At 36.0% G+C, this 23,670-nt stretch overlaps 1 protein-coding gene across 1 annotated transcript; it reads right to left on the bottom strand.

The window, feature by feature from the left end:
* Nucleotides 1-335: 335 nt before the first annotated feature.
* Nucleotides 336-19,291, bottom strand: LOC146158937 (uncharacterized). Its single transcript, XM_083384662.1, has 18 exons — nt 19,184-19,291; nt 18,561-18,665; nt 16,991-17,094; nt 16,002-16,272; nt 12,946-13,061; nt 11,018-11,130; nt 9,903-10,060; nt 8,910-9,045; nt 7,820-7,905; nt 6,920-7,050; nt 5,930-6,137; nt 5,611-5,664; nt 4,583-5,542; nt 4,415-4,444; nt 4,165-4,297; nt 3,198-3,313; nt 2,292-2,496; nt 336-1,144 (listed from the first exon to the last, which is right to left on the bottom strand). Exons 1-18 carry the CDS (start codon nt 19,284-19,286, stop codon nt 934-936), a joined length of 3,240 nt encoding a protein of 1,079 aa, XP_083240788.1. The 5' UTR covers nt 19,287-19,291; the 3' UTR covers nt 336-933.
* Between the last annotated feature and the right edge of the window lie 4,379 nt (nt 19,292-23,670).

Consider the following 23,670-nt stretch of genomic DNA (forward strand, 5'->3'; position numbering starts at 1 on the left):
TGCTAGACATTCTAAGATGCCAATAAATTACATCAAGAAATTAGTATGTAGTAGTTTAATACGTAAAAAAACTAAATGTCGCGGATGTCAGAATAAGACAGATCATGATTCAAAACGACTTTTTTTAATTATAAAACTTTTTCTAATTATATTCTATTCGTATGAAACATTTACATTTTTTTACTTTGGTTTAGAAAAGCAACAGTTTCAAACAAAACTAATTACAAGTTAAATTACCTTGTCTGTAAAAATTAAAAAAAAATCCATAAATTATATGCTAAAGACAAATCGTTAACAAATGTAAAAATGAAAGTTTTATAAAAATTTAACCCATCTCACTGACATGCCTGGTTACTGAGAGAAATTCATTACTCTGTACGAATAAGAACAACAGCTGGATGTGATTGCATTTTTGATGATTTATTTTGGCATAGGATTCGGATAAGAAGAAACATCATGGCAGCTTCTATAAATTTATGTGCACATATTATATGTAACGCGGGATAGCAACAATATAAGCATATAAGGAATATAATATAGGCAACTCAAGCAACGGCTAAAAAACAGTATGTTTAAGGTAATCGAAATGATCGGTTTAATATCTTTACTACAGTTAATCTTAGAATGAGTTCTGGTCATCAATGAACAATTGAAATTGCCGTACTAGTGCGTGGAGTAAACACCAAGGTCTACAGTATATAAAAGTAGAACGCAATATTTTCCCGTTTTGATAAAACATTTATTAACTTTTATAATTCGATGAAATTTATCTATAACTAAGATCTATTTATTCGTTTGTTCAGGATGAAGTTATTTCAGTAAACGAGAGGATGAATTTACCGTGAAAGCAGGAGTTGTTACGCTGCTAATATGACTTAATACATTTATTTTTGGTTATATATAATTATGCGACAAAAGCTGTTATGCTCCCTTTTATCCGGAGCGATAAGGTCTCTGGGAACATACGTCACACCAGTTCTTGGCCGACCTGCTGACGTAAGTACCGTGCACTTCAAGGTTATCGGGGGTAACGTGAAGGACATTGCCGAACACGTTCTGACACGTGGAGGCGATCTTCATTTCCCGTCGGTTAAGCACATACGACCACATGTTGAAACCGGATATGGAGCCCCTGAACTGCTGGCTAAAGGAAATCATTTGATCTTAGTATTTTGAAGCAAGAAGGCCTCTCAACGGCGCTCAAGCTATCGACGTTTAGTGTTAAGGTAAGTTTGGTTGTGGATATTGAACATCAAGCAAAAAACGATCGTTATCTCTGGATGACAAAACGAAAAGGAATCAAACCAATATTTTGTTGGATATTGAATACATATTTATATTGCTCCATTAGTAGAACATCGGTCCCTGTTTGACCACGGTCGTGAGTTCGAACCTCACCGCAAGCCAGTTGTCCTAGCCTGGCCTTGGCTTGCTCGAAAATCCATATATATTTATAAATATATACACATATATGCAACAACGGTTTTTACTTTAGGATTATTAAATAGAAAATAGGATTTACAATTTTATGCAAACATTTTTTTCGTTGGTGCTGCAACCGTCATAAATTTGCAAACTTTGCACCTCAAAGCCAGAAATACGTTTAGCAAAATATATGATTAACTGAAGAAACGTATCCGTTTAAACCCTGATAAATGCTACCACATGCAGGAAAAGTTAATGCTATTGAACAAGCAGTTGTGTTTGGGTATATATATTTAAACATCGCTTTACAATAATTTCATTAACCCATTGGTCGTATCGTTTCACCATACGTAAGACCGGTGGTTCTCAACCGGGGTGCCGCGGCAATCTCGGGTGCCATTTTTAACACTCATGGGTGAGAAATATTTCACATTCTTTAGGATTCCAATTTTTGCTCTATTGTTAAGCTTCTTAATACAATATTTTGTGTACGATAAAACCGCCAAAAATTAAAAAAAATTTGAACCATTTTTTACAGTTAATGTGCTATTTCAATCTCGTTTATTTATCGTTACAGTTAACCACCCAGCAAAAACACGAGTAAAGGTGCAACATTCCATTTATAATTTCTGCATGGATGCCGCAAGCCAAAAAAGTTTGCGAAATACTGCGTTAGTTCAAAACGTAATTAAGTTAAATCTGGTAAACTAAATTGGTTTAAAAACTATAATTAAGGATAAAGTTGTTTTGAATATAAAAAATAGCTACGTGATTAACTTGCGAGCTTTGGGGCGTACAGTATACGAAAAAAATTACTGCCTGTTTTGGGATAATAGAATAGCTATATAGAGCGGATTTGGACTTACTGGTATTGGATGCACCCCCCTGGGCAATCCTGGTCGGTTCCAAGATACAGACTTCCACCGCCTCTGACCTTGCGGTTAAGAGCATGTGGTTTCTTAGAGGTGCCCAAGATTCTGCCGTTTACGTAAACTATCGACTGTCCTATCCTCCCGTCCCAGCTTGCACAGACGAAAGTCCAAATTCGGTGTGGAAGGAACGGTCTGTTGCCTGGTTTGGACAATACGCGTGTTAGCCGTCGAAAAGCACAAAAAACACAAACAAATCCTCAAACACGTTCACAGTCGAATAGTTATGGGGTTAATCCACTCAAAATAATGTCCTTTGCGTGTGTTGCTAAGTCAGGATTCGTATGAGCCCGTGTTATTAGGTTGTTTCAGGTGGCGCAAATGTCGAAATATTAATCTTAATATTACGAAAAGCTTAAAAACGATGCATATTATTGATCACTCAATAAAAACAAACATACTTTTAGATGCCTGCTGATTTTTACTGTGGTATATTTCAAACTTGCCTTTGAAGATCAATAATTTTACGAGATACTATTTTATAGAATTTTACTTTCTTCATAGAATTAAGCGAATTTTGTTATATAAAACATTTTGAAGTTTAAAAACGATCCAGTAAATTAAAGTTACTTCGAGAAAACTTAAGCTTTAGATACGAGCATCTGAGTTAACCTGTTGAAATAATTTATTATTTTTTCGACTATTGTGAGCTTCATTGGGATAAGTTAGGAATTCCTTAGCTTGTTATTTCAAATTTAATTATACTTCCACACAAACTTACAAAATTCCCCGAAATATATGCCAGCATATATCAATCCATGTTAACGATAAGACCTCTTTAGATTCCAGCTGAACATTGCAAAGGTAAACGTTGTTCTATATCTATTTGCTATTTCGTAATACCTTGATATCTTTTGTCGTCAACCCGAAAGTGGAAACCGTTCATGGCGTGCAGATAGAAAAGGATCTCGTTGTCTTCTTCTGGGACAGCATAGCTGAATATCGCCGCATGCTGAAACCTAAAGGATGGCAATTGACACTCTTAAAAACGAGATATTCTTTCATTCAGACTCTTGGCGTTCTAGTAAAAGCTTTATGTCTAACTCCTTACGTTGTATTTCTCTTAATTTCATAACCAACCAATATCAACTACAGATACTGTATTTAATTTGTTGACAAAATACCCTAACAAATTATTTCGCGGACTCCTGGGAAGAAGCCTCCCGGGTAACACCTTTAAAAATATGTATGTATCACACATAAGTCGGGCAATATCATTCCTTTAAGTTTTGTCCCATAAACCGCGTGCCTTTTCGGGTTTCGCCCCAAAATCCTACTCCCCACTAAAGCATTGGACACCAAATCCAGGATAATGTCCAATGGATAAAATACCTTCAATCATATATCTTTAATATGAGTTGTTGTGGAGGACAAACTGCAAGCAGCTCAAGCGTAGTGATTAACTAACAAACTTGGCTAACTGGATGTTTGAAACATTTGCCATTTAAGTGGCATGAACAGATAGGGATTAAACTGCGATTAACAAAAAAAAAAATTCATATGACGTTTTAGCAAAACCCTTATTCATAGGCGATTAGCAAAACCCTATTTCATGAAGTGCCAATGTAAAACTTCTGTTTGAGTTGATAAGCATTTATCCTACAGTTAATTTCTCATTATAGGTATAGCAACACGTAGGAAAACAATAGGCTTTTGTGATGGAAAATAAATTCATTCAAATAAATACCCTTATTTATACGGTACAGCAATTTAAAATGTTTAAAGAGCAAAACAAACAACGCCTTTATTCACTAAAGAGTATGAAACAATACTCCACTTCTCATGTATGTAATGACACACGAAAACACACCTCTGGTTGCTTTTAATCCAGGTGCAAACAGTGAACGCTTCCATTGTGGGGATTGTGGCGTTTACAACTCGAGCCCAATTTTGCCTTTTCCGCAATCTGGGAAAATCCACCTGGTACGTGTCGCTAAAGCAGCCTGGTTTGGAGAAAGCAAAAAATATATCAGATAAGAGGCTTAAAAGGTGGCTAACGTCTGCAGACTAACTAGAAATATTTTAATATTTATACGGTAACCACATCACTTTAGACTTACCCTTTTCCATTCTAAACGGGGGCCTGGTGGGTTTCGGTGTGTTTATTCGAGATCTTGCCATTGTAGGTTTTGTTGTTTTTACTATTGTTCTTTTTGTCGGTTTTGCTATTTCTGTTGTGGCAGTTGTTTTTTTAGGTTTTGTTGTTGTTGTTGTTGTTGTTGTAGGTGCTTTAGTTGTTGCTGTCGTTGTAGGAGGTTTAGTTGATGTTGTTGCTGTTGTCGTAGTAGGAGCTTTAGTTGTTGTTGTTGCTGTTGTCGTTGTAGGAGCTTTAGTTGTTGTTGTTGTTGTTGTAGGAGCTTCAGTTGTTGTTGTAGGAGCTTCAGTCGTTGTTGATGTTGTTGTTGTTGGTGCTTTAGTTGTTGCTGTCGTTGTAGGAGTTTTAGTTGTTGTTGTTGCTGTTGACGTTGTAGGAGCTTTAGTTGTTGTTGTTGCTGTTGTCGTTGTAGGAGCTTTAGTTGTTGTTGTTGTTGTAGGAGCTTCAGTTGTTGTTGTTGCTGTTGTCGTTGTAGGAGCTTTAGTTGTTGTTGTTGTTGTTGCTGTTGTTGTTGTAGGAGCTTCAGTTGTTGTTGTTGCTGTTGTCGTTGTAGGAGCTTCAGTTGTTGTTGTTGTTGTTGGTGTAGGTGCTTTAGTTGTTGCTGTCGTTGTAGGAGCTCTAGTTGTTGTTGCTGCTGTTGTTGTTGTTGTTGTAGGTGATCTAGTTGTTGTTGTTGCTGTTGTTGTTGTAGGTGCTTCGGTTGTTGTTGTTGTTGTTTCTGTTGTTGTAGGTGCTTTAGTTGTTGCTGTTGTTGTAGGAGCTTTAGTTGTTGTTGCTGCTGTTGTTGTTGTAAGTGCTTGAGTTGTTGTTGTTGCTGTTGTCGTTTTAGGAGCTTGAGTTGTTGTTGTTACTGTTGTCGTTGTAGGAGCTTTAGTTGTTGTTGCTGCTGCTTTTGTTGTAGATAGTTCAGTTGTTGTTATAGCTGTTGTTGTTGCTTTAGTTGTTGTAGGTGCTTTAGTTGTTGTTGTTGTTGTTGCTGTGGTTGTAGGTGCTTTGGTTGTTGTTGCTGTGGTTGTAGGTGCTTTAGTTGTTGTTGTAGTTGTTGTTGTTGCTTTTATTGTCGTTGTAGTTGGCGGCGCAGTTGGGAGTACATCTGTAGAACAAGTGTTTTTTATCAATATGGAAATGTTGGTGAAACCAATTATATACAGATTAGAATACCTTCGGGTGGTTCAATGACTTCAACTTTTTCCGCAGTTCGAATAAGGTGATTTCCTAAAACGTAATTCTTGTTAAAAAAATCCTTAAATGGTATCACAACGTAGAATAGCTCTGTTTGACTTTTTTCCCAAAGGTAGAAATTTCAACAAACTTCAACGTTGGATCGCTTGCCATAGCTGAAATACCCAACCTAATTTGTGAATAACACATTGATTCTAGTATCTAACTAGTGCAATATCACCAACTGGGTTAATGTTAGCATTAATGCAGATTTTTAGACAAATGTATCGCAATGTAATTTGATTTGAGAAACGCCTACCCGGCCGTTGGGTGAGAGTGACATCCACCGGATGGTCTGACTTCGATGTAAGAGTGAGAAAAAGTTGCACGGACGGAGTTCCCGAAACGCCGGATACCACAGCCTTGGCGGTTTGGTTGCGAACTGGCCATCCGGCTGTCAAGTCGAACGGATTGAAGAAGACCTCGGCCATGTCGTTGGTAATGTTAAGCAGGAACGCGTGTAGTGCCTATAACACGTTACGATCAATGAGCCTTAAAGTTTAAGGCGTAATGTTAGAAGTAAAACGCTGCCCTTTCTTTTTAGTTGAGTTGTTCAAGCCACCAAATCCTTTAACCAAGATATTACGGCTTTGTTTTGTAGTTAGTGGAAAACTCTGTCAGCCAAAATTCACGATAATCATATTCAGTTAAACGTTTTGGTAAATGTAAGGATGTTAAAACTACAATGAGATTTGGACCGGGTAATTCACACCAGGATACTGAAAGACATAATATATATATCATTTATCAAAAGCAAATAACTTAACTAATTAAAATGGTCGCAGATATTTTAATTTAGTAACGTTCAAAAACTTTTATATGACTGCTTTATTATATACAATACATACTATGTTGTACACTGTACAGTGGTATGTTATTCGGAATATGCATTTGTGGATTAAAAAACGTATTTGAATAACATTAGCAAGAAGAGCTTGCTCAGCTCGAAATTTAACTTGAAACTCGCTATAGAAGTTTTACTTAGCTGTCAGTAGTTTTTTATTAACTTTTGAATAACACGTCGCCACTGTAGAGCATTACATAATAAAGTGTAGTAATATTGAACGTTTTGTAAATGTCACTAAATTAAAACGCCAACTATGCAGCATTTTTCATCAGTGATTGTTGAAGATTTTCTCAAAAAGTTAAACATAAACTCCTTAGCAATGGAAAACACACACTTCTAATATCGCCAACATTGCACAATATAGCTACAAACTCCTAATGACTTTGTTTTCAAAGGACTTACATCGTTGGGATCCGTAATGTAGGTGGACCCGACCATCACGAGCGATCCGTTGGCCGTTTCCAGTCGGAGTGTGATTCCCTTGTCAGTAACCTGTATCTTCAAGTGCTTTTCTTCGCCGGGAAGGAACACGCCTAAAAGTTGCTGTAAATTAAGTCAATGAATTGCGTAGGCCTACTAAGTGCACTTAATTCACTGTTTTAAAATTACTTGATTTTACTTTAGTCTTGCGACTGCTATGCCTCGTTTGCAGCTGGCGAACGCTTTTTTTATTAAATGGCCAGGTATCCCGGAACGTTTTACAATTAAACTTGAAGTCGCTTTGAAAATTTAGACATACCTAACCGATTGGCCAAAATATTCATAGTTTGTTCTCTTTTCAGCAGAGTTGCCATTCTAGATTATTTTAATCTAGAATTAGATGTTTTGGTTTGAATCTAGATGTAGGATAATGCAGATTTTGATATTAGGTAAAGATACGCCGTACGAAGAGGTATAAATATAATAACTATTAAAAGTGTTAAGTATGCCGACGTTGGTAATAACAAATAGCCATGAACCTCTCTTTATAGCTAATACGGTAAATTGTAAAAATAAGTTTTTTTAATTTAGCATTCTACGTAATTTGAAAAAGATGTTTTGAATTGTACATGCTCAAGTGTACTTCCACTTAGATACATAAATCGTCTTTTAATACATACAATTTACATAAAAAAAACTCAAACACAAAAAAGTCTTCAAGAATATCAAGTCATGTCAATCGCACCATCTTGGTTTATTAAAAACAAAATTTCTTGTGAAGTCCAACGCTGGCAGTAACAAACAGTCATTCACTTAACATCTGGATGAGTATAATAACAAATTCCAAGAACTATATTTATTTTAATATGACAGATTACTTACTGTTTACTTCCTGTTGAGCAGGTGGCCATCTCGCAGCTTCAGTGCACGCTCTACTTTGCAAGACCTGCTTCACGAACTGCAAAGATCTAAAAGCAATTGGCAACGTTATCAACGACATTCCAAACACGGCCATTTTTACGTAGAAAAGAAAATGAAATATATAGCAAAGAAATACGGCTCTGGTCTAGAATCCTGCCACAAGGAGCATTATTTGGGTTAGGGTGCCGTTTAGCGTTTGGGTTTAGGTGGTTGAGCAATAATATTAAATAATAATAATATTTGACCCAACCTCACCCAAACACTCAATAATGTTATAATTGGTTTTGCACTTCAATCCTGTTCGCCCACTGCTGGTTGTTCAAATGTGGTACAACTATTGCGTTACTGCCAAAGCTGTACTACAATTGTTGTTTGTTAATTCTATATGACAACTGATGTTAAAGAAGGGTTATTAAACTATAGTTATGATTAAGTACCAAACAGCAAATTTCTTGTCTTTACTGCTCTTTGAACAAACTATTTGACTAAGTCTCAGGAGTGGGGAAACAATTTTGACTCGAGGCAGAATTGGAGTAAATAATTAATATTTAGCACCCTAAATTATCTTCTGGCTTATCATCTAAAGGACCACCGTGTTTCACTGGTAACCTATGGCGCTTTGTAGTGTTTGAAAATCCACTAAAAATATATACACTTAGACAGAACATCATGGGCTTCGTGTAAGTCGAGTTATTTCTGATTTTTGTTTATTATAGTAATAACAAACCTTGCTTTAATTTTTTTATATCAGTGGTATGAACAAGCAAATTTTAATTGACTGAAGTCCCAACCTAATACGTAAAGAATAATCAAAGTGAGCTCAAGTCATTTTGCCAAAAAAAACTTTACAACACTCGGTTTTAACCTTCTCGTCAAGCTTTCGCACAATCGTGCTTCATCAGGTCAAAGTCACCCAATGCTTGCCGAGAATTCAATACAATTTTACTTTATACAGTGCCACCTGATTTATCTTAAGTTTTATTAACGTTTAGTCTTGTGGAAGATTGCTCTTAAAACTGAGTTAAATAGCATCAGATTGTTTGGGGCTTACTTGTAGTTTGTGATTTCAAACACGTGGGTGGACTCGGCGCCGCTCGCGATGGTCACCAGTTCGTCTTTGTTGACTACTTCAGTCACTCCAACAGCGAAAACGTTGATCCCGGACAAATGGTTGCGACGGGCGGCGGCTACAAAGAGTGATACAAGAAACACGTTTTACTCATCTTTGCAAAATGCCTAGCGGTAAATGTTTTTTCGGTAAGATGGCTTACGAGCACATTCCTTTTGAAAATCCTTTTAAAATTCGACCTGTCCCGTAAATAACAGCATTTCATAGAATTGTCGCAACAGATTTAAATTTTATAGAAATAACGATCATTCCTGAAATTGCTTACCCTATAAAATGGAGCTGATTTTGTACGGAAGGGTTAAGAACCGGGGAATAATTCAAATCAAGACTCAGTTATGCTTTTCGTTAGCTATACATAGGAAATAAATCATATAGATATAATAATATAATAACTTGTGTTGAACTAGTCTTTTTTGCGACTTGAAAGGTATGCGATTTTTGTAAATTAAAGGATGCGATTTTTTGTAAATTAGCGACAAAAGATAGAAAATGTGGGGCATTTACAAAGAAGGACCTTTTTCAAATGAGGACATTGTTTCAATATTGAAATATTTGTAAATGGACAAAAATAAACAAAACTATAAAATTCGCCAATAGGACAATGTGATTTTGATTATGGTTTAATGAGATTGCCAAAAGGGATTAGTTTGCATGGGAATAGAAAACCCACATTTTTAAATTAGAGAGGAAAACTTTGTGAATATAAAAACGTAACATTAATGAATACGTATCAAAATGTTTTGAGAACAAGAATTTGTAAACGGAAATTTAAAGATTTTTGAATAGGAACGTTAAATCTGAAAATTGGGTACAGAAGGTGTATATTATATATATGTCTAAATATCCAAATAATTTGAAAAGGCCAAAACGTGAATTGAGGATAAACATTCACTAAAATGAGAAAACATGTCTCACAGATGACGCTGTCGTGGCTCTGTCCGTCCGTCACAACGATAAGGACCCTCGGAACGAGCTCGGATGTCCTTCGTGCTCCTCTGATGGGAGTGAACATCCGTCGGAAGACAGTGTTAAGGGCAACGCCCGTCAGGGTGGTTCCACCTTTGTATTTGACGCTGCAATGAAATGGAATTTCAAGAATCAAATAAAATAAAAGTATCGGTGGTGCAAACAGGAAGTTGACTAGTTCGGGAATCATCAAAAGTTTTTTTGTTGGCCAAAGTTGCCCAGCATGTGTTGGCCCGTAACTATTTATTCAAATTAACATCAGAACCATTATGTTTTTTTCATTTTAACTTTAGTACGCAAGTCACAGCGGTTTATTATCTTAAACACTGCTAAGAGTTATTGGTGGATTTTTTAATTAACTGCTAACCTTTACAATCTCAGCACAGTGAATGCTATCACATTAAAAAATGAAAACAAACGACGATTGAAACGTAGTTGTCCATACAGCAACAGTTACTGAAGGAAAAGTTTAGCGAATAAATTAGGGGGCAATTAGTTTAGGGTTGGACAGGATTGCAGACACCATTATGATTATCCGCCCGCTGTTTTGATAAGAACTTTGGTTGGTTTTCTGAAAACTATATTAGTACTCTAAATCTATCAAATATTCTGAAGGAAACTCCTACTGGCGCGCCAGTTAAGTGCGGCAAAACTGCGTTATTGTGTAAGTGGTTTAATAATGTACTTAACAAATGTAAGAGTGCCCCTGGCTTAACTTTGGTTTACGTTTAAATGACTGAATATTGTCAACCTACCATGACCGCAATGCTAGGTGAAAACTGCCTCTTTGGTTAACTTGAAAAACTCCCTTCTTTATCTAATCTATTCGTTAAAAGTTTTCGGCTTTTTCGGCAGAAACTGGTACGACAAGCTTGGAAGTGAACACAAACAATTAGACCTTGAAACCTTTCGAAATTCGAGGATATTTGGCAGCAAACGCCTTCCTCCAACCAACGTTTAGAGTGTGTATACAAATTGCGGGCATAAAGCTTAACCTATGAGCATCGCACGTGCGCGTCTAAAGGCCTTCGATCTTATCAGTTCGAGAAAAATCTCAGTCTCACTTGCGGATCGCCTTCAGCAAGGATGGTCGGTTGAAATGCTCACGCAAGTAGAACTCGACCCGCGGAGTTCCCGAGTATTGCGCCATTCCCACCCTGGCACCGTTGCGATCGATCTGGAAAAATAAGTGCGCGAAAGGTCAGGGCATCACGCGATAAGCTTTCGTCGAATCTGGCGGAAATTTTGTAAGTTGATAAACAAGCAATCTATACCCAGTTGTCTGTATTTTGATGGACCCCAGCTATAAAAAATAAACTACAACAACATCAAGGTCGGAACAAAACACACTTCAGAATAAGACTAAAATAGGACTACTATTATACCTAAAAGCCGTATTACCTAAATCAACATATGTCCTAACTCGTCGGTATAAGACCTAAATGGCCATATTTAGGTCTAAACAACGTTATACCTAACCCCAGCCCCACCCGCAAGTGGGCTACATCACTAACTCTCATATTAATTCCAGCCCTAACCTATTTACTAACCCATCGCATTACTCACCAATAACCCGAAACAGGGCCATAAACTACGTTACCAAAACAATGGCTCCCTAACGGCGCCTATCAAACTAGGGAGCCCAAGTGGCCGATACCAGGCCCATGGCCCCTGATTGTCCCGTACGCTCTCCCTAAAGGTTCATGCGTTATTTTATGCCTTATTCGGATGAATTTAGGACTTATTCTGACAGGTTTGTCTCTTATTCAGGCGATTCAGATCTTATTATGCCATGATATTAATGCGTATTAGATTTATTATTTTCGTTGGTCTTAATTATGATTTAGATATTGTTGCTTTTTAGGTCTTATAGTGTGTTCCCATTTTGATTGTTTTAAAGTTTTGCGCACTTTAGATTTGCAATTTGACCTTATTTTTAATTCCTAGTCATGCATACCTTAAAACTGTTACACAAATACTTTGTAATTTAAAAATGCATCAGTTAACTAGATAACAACGGAAAATATTTGGACATGTTGTACATGACCTTGCTGTTTTAAATTATTATGTTCGCAATACAACTCTAACGATGTGGATGTGATTTTGTGGTCACAGCTCGTTTTAATAACCAATATTAGCCTCTATAATTGCTCCTGCACGTTTGGTGCGTTTTTACAGTTGAGCTCAAGAGCTTTAATAAGCCCTCTGGATGAATTTGCGATGTGGTTTTTCACATTAAGCGTTGAGAGGCTTAGCTGCGTGCAATCAGGACAAACTTATGGTTGGACTTTACAAAGGTTATTAACAATTCAAAATGGCATTTTGCTAAAAAGGAGCGGTGCAGGTATGTGAACTTAAACAAGCAAACCGCAGTGCGATAAACATAGACGTTTTATCACGCGAAACGTTTTGCTAAAGTTGTTTCGTAAACTCTTAAAAGCCTATTAAGACTCGTGCGTCGAAACACCTGGTCCTTGCGGATTACTTACGTAAAGCATGGGGACAATTTTAAGCATTAGGGTTAACAGCGACGGTTTAACTTATGCGCGTTTTTTCAAAAGTAAATTCCAGAAATAATTTGAAAAGAAAACAGTATTAAAGTTAAAAAAAATAAACTGTTTCCTTTTCGAAAAAAATTAGCTTAATTTTAACAGTGTGGAAACATGAGTATTCATATTTCACCATGTTGAAAGAAAATATATATATTTACTCAATAGCTAAACTTGTAAAAAACTTGTAAGTCTTTTATTAGGGCTTCAACATTGTTCAACCATGATGTAGATCTTAATATATTTTCAAACTGATTTGATTTTATTCAGTTCAAATTCAGGTAAAAGCACAATAGAAATTAGCCATAGATCCGCTAAGCTCTATTATCACAAGAGAATCTAAAATACGTGGCACATTTTAATTATTTTAAATATTCGTAAAGACGTTCCCCTGCTGGCCATCATCATGTCTAAACCCAACTTCGTCGGAGCAACTAACATACCGTGAGTGGCTCTATAAGACTTTCGACGAAATCCATGGCCCGTTTGAAGTCGGAGAATCCAACGCTTCCGCTACCGTCCATTAGGAAGATGAGATCCACTTTTCCCACTGCACAAGCTGCAAAAAAAGTGTTTTTTTCACTGATTATACCCGTGTTGTATTAACTCAAGACATTGACTTGACTTAGGTGCACTTAAGTTTCTATTTTCAAATAAGTAGACTTTACTCAGGCATTTTGGGAGAATTGACTTGTTTTGACTATACTTAATTCTTTCGGAGAAATGACTTAACTAGACTTATGTCTTTCAAACAAATTATATAGCTATGTTGAAATTAAGTGTTGTCACTCAGAATTTTTTTTACAAAATTGGTTTATTTATCTTAATTTTTGCAGGAGCTTATTGTATTTTGCATTTTTGTTATTTTTAGTTGAGTTATTGTTCATAATTGGACGAGTTTCTCCATTGTAATATTTTAACGTTTAATTTTTATGAAAACGACTTGACTTGGAATTGACACGCTCTAATTATGACTTTATTTGCTGTTTATTCAAAAAAACTTAACATCGACTTGAGGTATTTTAGAAATCAATTAAATTGCACTAGAGTTGTTTAACCAATGGCTTGACTGGGACTAAAATCTTTTTAAAATGATTTGTTTACAACACTGGATTATATTATCATTTGTGTGTGATTGTTGTTTCTTCGTTTTATGGTTGTACGACTGTTCTTTTTCTTTTCAATCTTCCTTTTCCACTCACGCAACTTATATCGCTCCTTAACTTTTGCAGCTTACCTTTGCCGCTTTATATCTGATCTTATTACGTTTTCTGTTGGCCCCTAATAACAATTAGTTTAGCCACATTCGGCACTGACACCTTTTTACCCTCGTTGTGGTTTTAGTGGAAATGAATGGAAAATTAGAGCAGACGGGTTTTTAGGAAGCGCAGGAAACATTCTAAACTATTGAAATTTTACGTTCTCGCTCGTTTTTAGACATTGGTCGCTTTTGGTTGTTTTACGCCTTATATTGTTTTATTCATATTTCTTCCTCATTTAACACAGTTTAAATATAATTTTCATTCCGCATAGCATTCGACAGGACGTTTAGCATAGGACTCGCAAATTGGTGTAACATAATTACAAGTTTATTTGTAAAGCTCATTTGGAATGCTAGTATGTCTATTGTGTCGTTACGAGCCCAATACTGAGTATGAGTTCTAACCGGTGGGCCACAGAAACGTTTTGAGGTGGGCAACAGAGCATTGGCAAAATTGTGAAGTTGGTGAAAATTTTTGTTCTGTTCGTTTACTTCTTTAATTTATTTTATAATACAATCTCAAGTTTTGCATGAACAGTTGCGATATGTGTAGGTTATTATAAAATATTCTTATTTTTTATTGTTTCAAAACAAAAGTGGGCCACGACCGAAAAAAGTTAAGAACCCCTGATGGAGAGTGAATCTTGACACCTATACTGTTAGACACGAAATTCCTTTTTGTTAGACCGTTTTTAGTTGCCAATGCTTGTTTTATTATATTGATTTGTCTCCAATCACAAAAAAGTCGACCTATTTAGTCCCGCTATCACAATAAACCACGAAGTAATAGCAATTACGGGTGTTTTTGTGGTTGTACGGTTCAAAGTGGACTTCACGTCAAATCTTGAACCGTGATGATTCATGATACTAACCTATTAATTATTAAATTCACACTACTCATTTGCGAAAATATGTTGCCTCTAAATATAACTATTCAGTGTTATTTAGTCGTAAATAAAACGCAGAAAACATAGGACTCCCCTTTAAAGTTACGATGAGTTGCAGTCAATATTTCGGATGTATGGACCGTTGCGATAATGTAAATCCACGATAAAACCTGTTTTGCTAGAAGTGATTTAGTGATGGAATGCAGATAAGATAACTAAGTCCTAAACCTACACAGCCCCGGTACACATAGTCCGCCTTAATAATGACGCTTAAGTTTTTTTACGTTAAATTACGTTAAATCCTTATAAACTTGGAGGACTTAGTCTGAACAACTTTTTACGTTATCTTGGCCCAATAGTGGGTGTGCAACTATCATAAGATCGTTCGATGCAAAAGCGTAGTTAAATATCCAAATCGTGCGATGTTTATCATCGCCAATTTTAGACGGTTTGGACTTTTTAATATTTAGAGTCAAAATTTTCCGTATTTTGTGTCGAATTTTGAAAATCCTCCATCAACCTTACGAAAGTAATTTCCTAAAACAATACACTTTGAACGCTTTGGGCAAGTATTCATGCTTGTAATCAGTGTTACATTTATTTCCGTCTATTTACTTTATACTGAAGCGAAAAAATAATTCCGCCAAGGACTAATTTAAGTGCGAAAATGCTTTTAAATAACAATTAAAGAGTGATGTTGCCCTGGAGCCTGTAATCATTCTAAACCGTCGTTAACTGTATTGCAGCGTCATAGCGGCCGCAGCATAACAACTTAAACAGGCAGAATGCCATTTTTCTGTCAGTGCATATTGATCCTAAACTAAGTCATTGGCATCGCGAAAGCAGGTCAAGAAATCTGCCTATACAGTCCCTTATGTTTTTTATCCAAGTTTATTTCAGGTTAGTTTCCAAAAATGTTGAGGTCAATCCTTTGTTCAACTCTAGTCAAGTCATTAGCTTCATCTATTATAATAAAGATGAAATTTTGACTATGCATTATGATTAACTACAAATTCTAAAGTAGTTATTAACCGGAGGGATGCAAGCTTTATTACACATTGTGGATTTTTCTTGTTAAGTTATTTGTTCCGCAAGTTAATTGTGCATTGTTAATTGTTCCGCCAACTAACCTATACTGTTAACAAACCAACTATCGAAAAAACGTTAAATTTTCTCTTAAACAAAATAGGTGAACTTTTAAGTTTAAACAAAATGGGAATATCCTAAACTATAGTTTTCTCAACATACACAAACGCACATAGGCCCTTCAATCGTGAGTACAGTTTTAAACAAAGTTGTCAAACAGGCTTTCGGCTGTTATTCCAAGTGTCAACATTTTCCCAGTACTTACTGTCGTTCCTTTGCTGTTGATCGACCATCTCCACAAACGACGAGTTGGTGACGGTGGAGACCTGGTCCTTGCTTACCGTGCCCTGGTCCCTATCGCTGTTATAGAAGTGCTTGATCCAGATCACGGCTTGTGAGTTGATGTCCTTTGGGATGTCAGGGTAGAGCAGAGACAGGTACAGGCGAGCGGCCAGGCCCGAGTACATAGGTTTGCGCAAGTCGACCCACTTTACGTCGCGCCAATCGATGCCGAATCTCCACTTGATTCCCTGAATCTGCGCGTAGAAAAATAGAGGGTTGCGTTTGGGAACGGATCATGTCTTTAAAAGATCCTAAGTACTTGAGACTTTGGTGCCCTATATGCGTCATTCAAAAATAATTGAGAGTTTAGTTATGGGTAATTTACTTGATTTCTGTTACGGAAATAGTTCTGCGACCTACAAACATTAACAGCGAGGTTTAAGATGATAGTTTATATTTCATATATCAAGGGGCCACTATTGAGGTCTTGATCTGTCTAAATCTGACCAACTCAAAAAAAACTTTTTTTTTAATCAAATCTCAGTTGTGGTACTCGGGGCCTATATGCTACTGTTTCACCACGGAAATGCAATCAGGCTCTACAGTTATGATTTGCGTTTCAGTGCAGCAAATTCCCATATAAGAAGTACATATGTAAACAACGACTAGGACACGCTAAAACATATCTTGGCTTCATAACCGGAAAACACTATCTTTTGCATTTAAGTAAAAAAAATCACAGTCGGGGTTTGGGCAGAGTGTTTTTACAAAAACAGTCGTTTGTTTTGTTAGGCAATGTGATGATTTAGCGAGTATAAAATGTAATATATTTCATCAATGACTCACCCGGTTTTGAGTAGATCACAACAAAAAATAAGTTTTTGTTATTCAATCCGCGACTGTGTTATCAAAAACCTAATTTCTATGCTATCAAACAAACCTCTGATACCGCGCTATACGATTTGAGCATACCTGCGTTCTTAAATCCGGCGACATTGTTTCATTCAGCATTTCTTCGCTCACGCCCCAAATGCCACCGAAAAAATACGGATCATCGTACGTTCCTGGCACAGTTCCTGAAAATGAGGGTAATAGTTTAAAGTATGTACGTTTAATAAATAGAGCTAACTAGATTATTGTTTTAAGGTGAATGTATATACTTAGCTATAAGCACCGCTGAAAATTTTCAACCCTTCGAGGCCCTTTCTTAAATAGATTTGCATCCTTTTAGCCATTTTATTAAATCGATTGTTTACTCTATATGACCCAAGAACAATTACTTCTTCGAAGTGATTAGCAAAGAAAAAAAAATAGAAAAAATGTTTAGGAGCAGTTTAGCAATTTTGCTTAGAACACAACAAAAATTGACACGTATCAAATATGTTTACACATAACATAACTTAATAATACTTAAAGAACTACTGATTGTGTAACAAAAGTTAGGGTGTTTTAACCGTACTAACAGTGGAAAATCCAAGTTGTCCTTTAAGCTTTAAAGGTAAGAAACAGAAGAACACTGTGCGGAAAATTGCAAGCTGTTGTAAGGAGAAAGGAAAGTCTTTATAAGGGTTTAGGTTTGCTCGGCGACGGGTACACTTTAGTAAGATGTTAGCAGCACGTCTTTAGCACGTCTCAACTCCTTGCTACTTGAACAATGGATCAACTCCAACAACTTTATGTTCTAATCATCGCATTTAGTTGGATTGCTTCACCATATTTGCATGTCCAAAATAGTCAAAAAAAGCATTTTCACAATGTCATTATAAAACCTATGATGTATTAAGAGTAAAGCAATAAGAAAAAGTATAATTGATTCATCAACAGAAAGGTGTTTCTTTTTTTCATGTTTTAAACTTTGGGTTTTTTACTAGAACCTGCGCTCGAACATTTGATTATGCCTGACACATTTTCACCCGATCCACAGACGTATAGAAGCTTATGTCCAAAACACGGTACGATTAAGCGAAAAGGGATGTGGTTATAACGCAAGAATGGTCCTTTTTGAAACACTATTAACTTGAAAAACGGGTAGCGCCATCTGCGATACATATCTCGGGCATCTTAACCACGTTTTTCGTCTTATTTTAAAAGAACTTATTCAAAAATTTTGCATTTCACGCAAATTTATCAACGGTCGTTTTTTCTGATAAATCCATTTTAAGGATAAAATCACCCTAGAATAAATAATCCTAATCAATTATTAAGGTCGATTTACTAAAAAATACTTTGATATTTTGTGTTTAGTGTTTCCAAAGGACTTCATGTCTACCAACAGACATGAAGTAATAAAAATATACGTGCAGTAGTATTTAAACTATGTTTCGTAGTTTTTCTTTGTAGGAGAATGTTAGCTATAAAGGTAAAAACGGCTAATGATTACACGTAATTTTGCATTAAGAAAAATCTTTGCGTAAATATTACAGAATCAACTTTTCAGACGCCCGTCCAAGAATGAATTTCGTGAATTGCTCAATTCCAACTAGTGTGGCCAATCCGACCGCGCTAACATCAAGGCAATAAATATCACAACAGAGCAAATTACCGTCTCTCGTTTGAACGTATGCCAAGCGCCGCATAAGCAGAAAATCGTTGGAGAAAACTTGCGACACGTCCAACTTCTGAACGACAGCTTGGACCACCTCCGGGCCTGAAATTCAGATTACAATCGCATTTGGACCTGCGACATTTCCACCCCTGAAGGCGAGTGTTAAAACACAGAGTGGTTTTAGTAAACAACATTATGAATGAAATGTTAGTTGGCCAATTACGTAAGTCATACTAGCCGCAAAAGTGCGTATGAATCCTTAAAGGTGCGCTAAAACTAGCTTAAGCACCTGGGTGAAATATAAATTCAAGCAACAGTTTATCAATAAAATCGACCTCCTCATGTCAGCGTTATAAACCAATATGGACAGTATATTCCAAAGACCGCGTTAAATACTTACTACGAAAAATTACTTAAAATACCAATTAACTTAAAAACAAGCATCATAAAATAGTGACAAGATTACCATAGGTTAACATTAAGTCTATTGAAGCCATTATAGCCTATAGGTAAAATAGTAATATTAATCTCAATACTTTCACTAAAAACAATAGGTTGCAATAGTCAGGGAAAATATTACTCTCCAGAACCCTAAAAACATAAACACGACAAAGACAAACCTCTTGCGCCAGGCCAGAGCGTGAAATCGATTGGTCCCTCAAAGTAGTAGACTGCATTGGCCGTTCCGAACACACAGGACAAGGCAAGGACCAAACGCAACATCCTGGCTAAATTAACGCACACAGAAAAACAAGCATAAAGTCTATGTCAGTAAACTTAAATAATATGTACACACTTGTACCCATGTAACAGGGATCAGCTGCTGTAAACGTTTAAAGCCTGTATTCGATTACATTACGCCAGATAAGATATTTTACGAGCGGCACATAATTTAAAACCATTAAAAAAGTTTTTAATTTTGGATTTAAACCTTCTGACTATTTCAGTATATTGCTCTTCGTTATAACTGAACTAACAGATGCTCCAAGCATATTTATAGGAGTCTCCACGTAGGCGTTTTGCTTTATAAATATGCCTGTCTGCCTGCCCGATGCTATCTGGCCCGACGATCTTCCAATCTCGAAATGTTTGTTGTATTAAAAGACACAGTATACTTGCGGCCGGTGCGCCCTGGCGCAACTAGAAGACCAAGCTTCCTATGATGTCTTCAGAAAACCAAACCTTCTAATTGGCAAATTGATCAAAATGTCAAAATCTGGGGTAGCCAGATAGTTAATAATGGGTTTTAACACAAATAAAAACGCTTTTCAGATTCCCGCGGAAAGATTTTTGAGTTAAAATAATATTTTATTCTGGTGTTGTATAGGACATCCATACATCAACTGGTAACCTTTGTTGGCCAGGAATTATACACTATAGTCCAGTTTGTGCTATCTTTTGATACACCTGTTAAACAAAGGATTAAGTACCAACGATCTAGTCATTAAAAATACAATTGATGTTTTAAGTAGGTATGAAGCTTTCTAACAACATAGACTCGGTTGAAATTGAAATAAAAATCATATTTTTATGGATAGATGACTAAACTTTTTTTTCTCAATAGTAAATATATTCCGTTCTTGTTTACTGAGTTGGAATTTTCTGCAAAAAATGAGCAATTCGAAAAAAATGAAAAAATCAACACAAAGGCTTGAACAGGTATAAAACAACTTCATTTAAAAACACTAAATACTTTATTCACGACGAGAAAGACTTAAATTCAATGTTTCTGAAATTTCTTAGTGTTTTTTCAGCATTCCTTGAACTGATAATGCCATTATCGGTGTAATTCTGTGTTTAAAATAAAGTCGTTTTTAATCTTTCTGAAATAATGCTTTATTTAATATGCGACCCGATATATATCAACTCATAGGCGCGATATGTTTCTTCTGACGCGACATTTAACTGAAGGAGTGCGACTGTGGTAAAGATGTCGAGCTTTATCGCAAAGGACTGACGTTTGCGAGTGTGGGTTCATCCCATGCCTAAAGGACGCAAAAATGTCAATTTCTCCAGTAAAAGTTGGCGATGTGGATAACGAGTGAGTTAAATGGCCTTTCTAAATATAGGGTCTAGAAGAAAGTGCTTCAAAATGATACGCTATATATGCTTGTTATTTTGTTCAAGAATTTGCCATTTGATAACAGAAAAGAATAGCAACATTGTATAGAGTCCTAATTTATACAGTTTTAAGATTGCGATTATTTTCGCTGAACTGTTCATTTTCGTAAATTAGGATTTGTAACTGTTTACAAAACTTACTGAGTTTCAACTCACCTGTATAAATACTTCGTGCTGCCGTCTTCGACTTAGCTAACTTGTATCAACAGCTTGTAGGATGAATAGGTTTTAGCCAAAGAGTATGAGCCCAAGTTCAAACAACCACAACAATAACAGATGCTATCTTAATATACGACGACATTTTGCCATCCTTATCTGCAGGCAACGGCAGTTGTTGAACAAATATTGATCATAAGGTGATAAAAGGCTGCCATCTTCACCAAACAGTGGATAGTTATTATAGATTGCACACGAAGATAGCTTTGTTAACGTTCTTGGGTTGAATAGGTTGCCCGCTTAAATTATCCTCGGTAATAGTAAGTTTTTATCGCACAGTCCTATCACGGCTTGTCACGACCTATGTGGCGAAATGCACACGGCTTAAACTTTTCCTTTATACATCATCGAGATAACATTCTTCAATTTAGACAGGCGTGTTGTCCAACGTTGCGAAACGTAAACGAATGATTGTCGACGAGAAAATTAGCTTGTTAATAAAAAATTGTCAAAGACTTTGACGGTTGCAATATGTTAGATAGGCTTGAATACAATAGGTGTAACTGGTATGACTCAAAAGTTCTATTGAGTTTAAAAAATAGCGGATTTAACACGGAACAGAATTTCAACATACTTCCATAAAGTACAAAACGGTGTTCATGAAATTTGAAAAAATACAATCAAAATACTTTTCGAATGTGCCGAAAAATGTTTTATACAATTACATAGATACTAAAAACAACGATTTATTGAACCGTTACCAAACCTTATACTATTAAAAACATGCAAGACGACGAAATAAAGCAATATTTTGACTAAGTCACATTATTTCGCAAGAACGCTTTGATTTTATAAAACATAAGACTGTTTTGTCCACTGTAAGAATCGATTTACCCAGTGATATTGTTGACATTTCAAAGCATACAATATCCTGAAAACGCATTATCGCCAAATAGTAGAACATTTCGAGGCAAGATATTTGATCCACAATCTGTGGTATTTTATATGGATGTGTAAAAACACGTTTATGCCCATGTGCCAAGTGACAACCATTGAGTGTCAATTTGTAAAGACATGATTACTTTGAACTTTATGAGACAATTAATTTGTCAAGCAAAAAACGACATTTTACAACACTAAGAGGTTTAACTAAAGTTAGTAACTATAACTTGTTGATTGTTACTGTCAAACAAAATAAAACTTTATTGAAACTGCTTGCCCAAGTTGAAAACTTCTAAAAAGACCATTATAGTCAGGAGCCATGCAGTGAGCCACCGAAAGATTATTCGGTTTCAATACCTTAATTTGCTTAGATCTAACAATTCCTACCAAATATGTTATCATGTATGAAAAGGACATTACCTTTTATACTTTTAATTTTCAACTGCATCACTTTGGAAGTTGATAATGGCATTGATTTTACCCTAAGAAATCTTACAGGTTTTTTTACAGAGGAATATTCTGCGGACAGGTCAGATTGGCTAAAACTTGTGTTATAGCTTATTTGCATTAACTGAAATCATATAATCTTGACGTGTATTCTTTTTTTAAGTCTTCGATATCATACTGTTTCAGATCTTGATCGATTGAATGGTTAAATTAGCACTCAGTTTTTTAGGTACAGCAGTATCGTGTGTATTATTGTCCGTAGTACACTTAAAGAGAAACGAAACCGAAATTACGTCGTTATAAAAAGACAAACTTGAAAGAGGGTGTATAGGTAACAATCTTGACGGGCAGAGCATGTGCTTCTGATTACCGCGCAATCAATTTAAAGCAGCAGGAAATAGAACAGGAAACGAGTGACGCGTTTTAGCTTTTGCCCGCAACATTACACGTCGCACGGTGGCGCCAAAGGACGAGTAGTATCAAAAATAGAGTTTTACATTCGTAGAAAAGTATACTGTAAAAACATCCGGAAGATGGCAACAGTAACTATAATTCCGATGAATTTTGTTGCGTTATCACAAAAGATAGATTGAAGAAAACAGTTTCTTTTTTGATCGTTAGAAAGTACAAAACAAAACAAACGGAAACGACAACTTAAAGGGCACATTTTGAAAGAAACGTTGGAACTCGAATAACTACTCTTTCACTATAGCTAGCAGTTTTGAACAAGTCTTAGAAAAGTATCGCAATCGAATGGCAGATTTTGTCAAGGTAGCGGTAAGTGTTGCACGATTCAAATTAGATTTCGTCACAATGCAATGATCGGAGTTATCATGTTTATGAAAGCAAAAAACAACCAGTTGACCACTTTGGTAATAAACGTTTCACCTTCGAAATAAGGAGTTGTTGCCGGCCAAAATACCGTTAGCAAAGTATTGCTAATAATACGAGCAGTTAGCCCTGGTATCAATGTTGTAAATTTACCAAGCGTTTAATATAGCATTGTTTTTGGAGACGAAATATATTTTAAACCTATCCAGATAAGGGGAGAGAAATAGCGGAAAAAATTGCAGTAATAAGCGTCAACTCTTTTTTAGGCAAGAACAGTTCAGATTACAAAAAACATAACAAACTGAAAACAAGTAAATAACAGGAACGGACAAACAATGGAAAACAAATCGACAATGAAGATATTACCATTGATGACGTAAGGAACGTATAGTACGAACAGAAAAAGAACGTAACATAAACAACAAAAGAGAATTGATGCTGCTTGATCAGCAATAAATATAGAAAAAAAATACTGAACTAAAGAAAAGCATGATGGGGAAAAATAAAGGAAAACTTTTTTCCAACACATTTCTGACTTGGTGAGGCCACACAGAAAGTTAACTCAAGAGGCCTAGAGAAAAAGCTTCCAACAGCACACAAACATGATTAG

This window comes from Ascidiella aspersa, chromosome 3 (assembly GCF_963924565.1).
Source record: "Ascidiella aspersa chromosome 3, kaAscAspe10.2, whole genome shotgun sequence".
Taxonomy (NCBI): Eukaryota; Metazoa; Chordata; class Ascidiacea; order Phlebobranchia; family Ascidiidae; genus Ascidiella; species Ascidiella aspersa.

Coding starts and splice junctions, on each gene's coding strand:
- LOC146158937 (XM_083384662.1), bottom strand. CDS start 19,286: ATGTTGCGTTTGGTCCTTGCCTTGTCCTGTGTGTTCGGAACGGCCAAT. Junction 6,138..6,919: donor ACATTACGGATCCCAACGAT/GTAAGTCCTTTG, acceptor AACGTGTTATAG/GCACTACACGCGTTCCTGCT. Junction 4,445..4,582: donor AACGACAGCAACAACTAAAG/CACCTACAACAA, acceptor ACACACCGAAAC/CCACCAGGCCCCCGTTTAGA.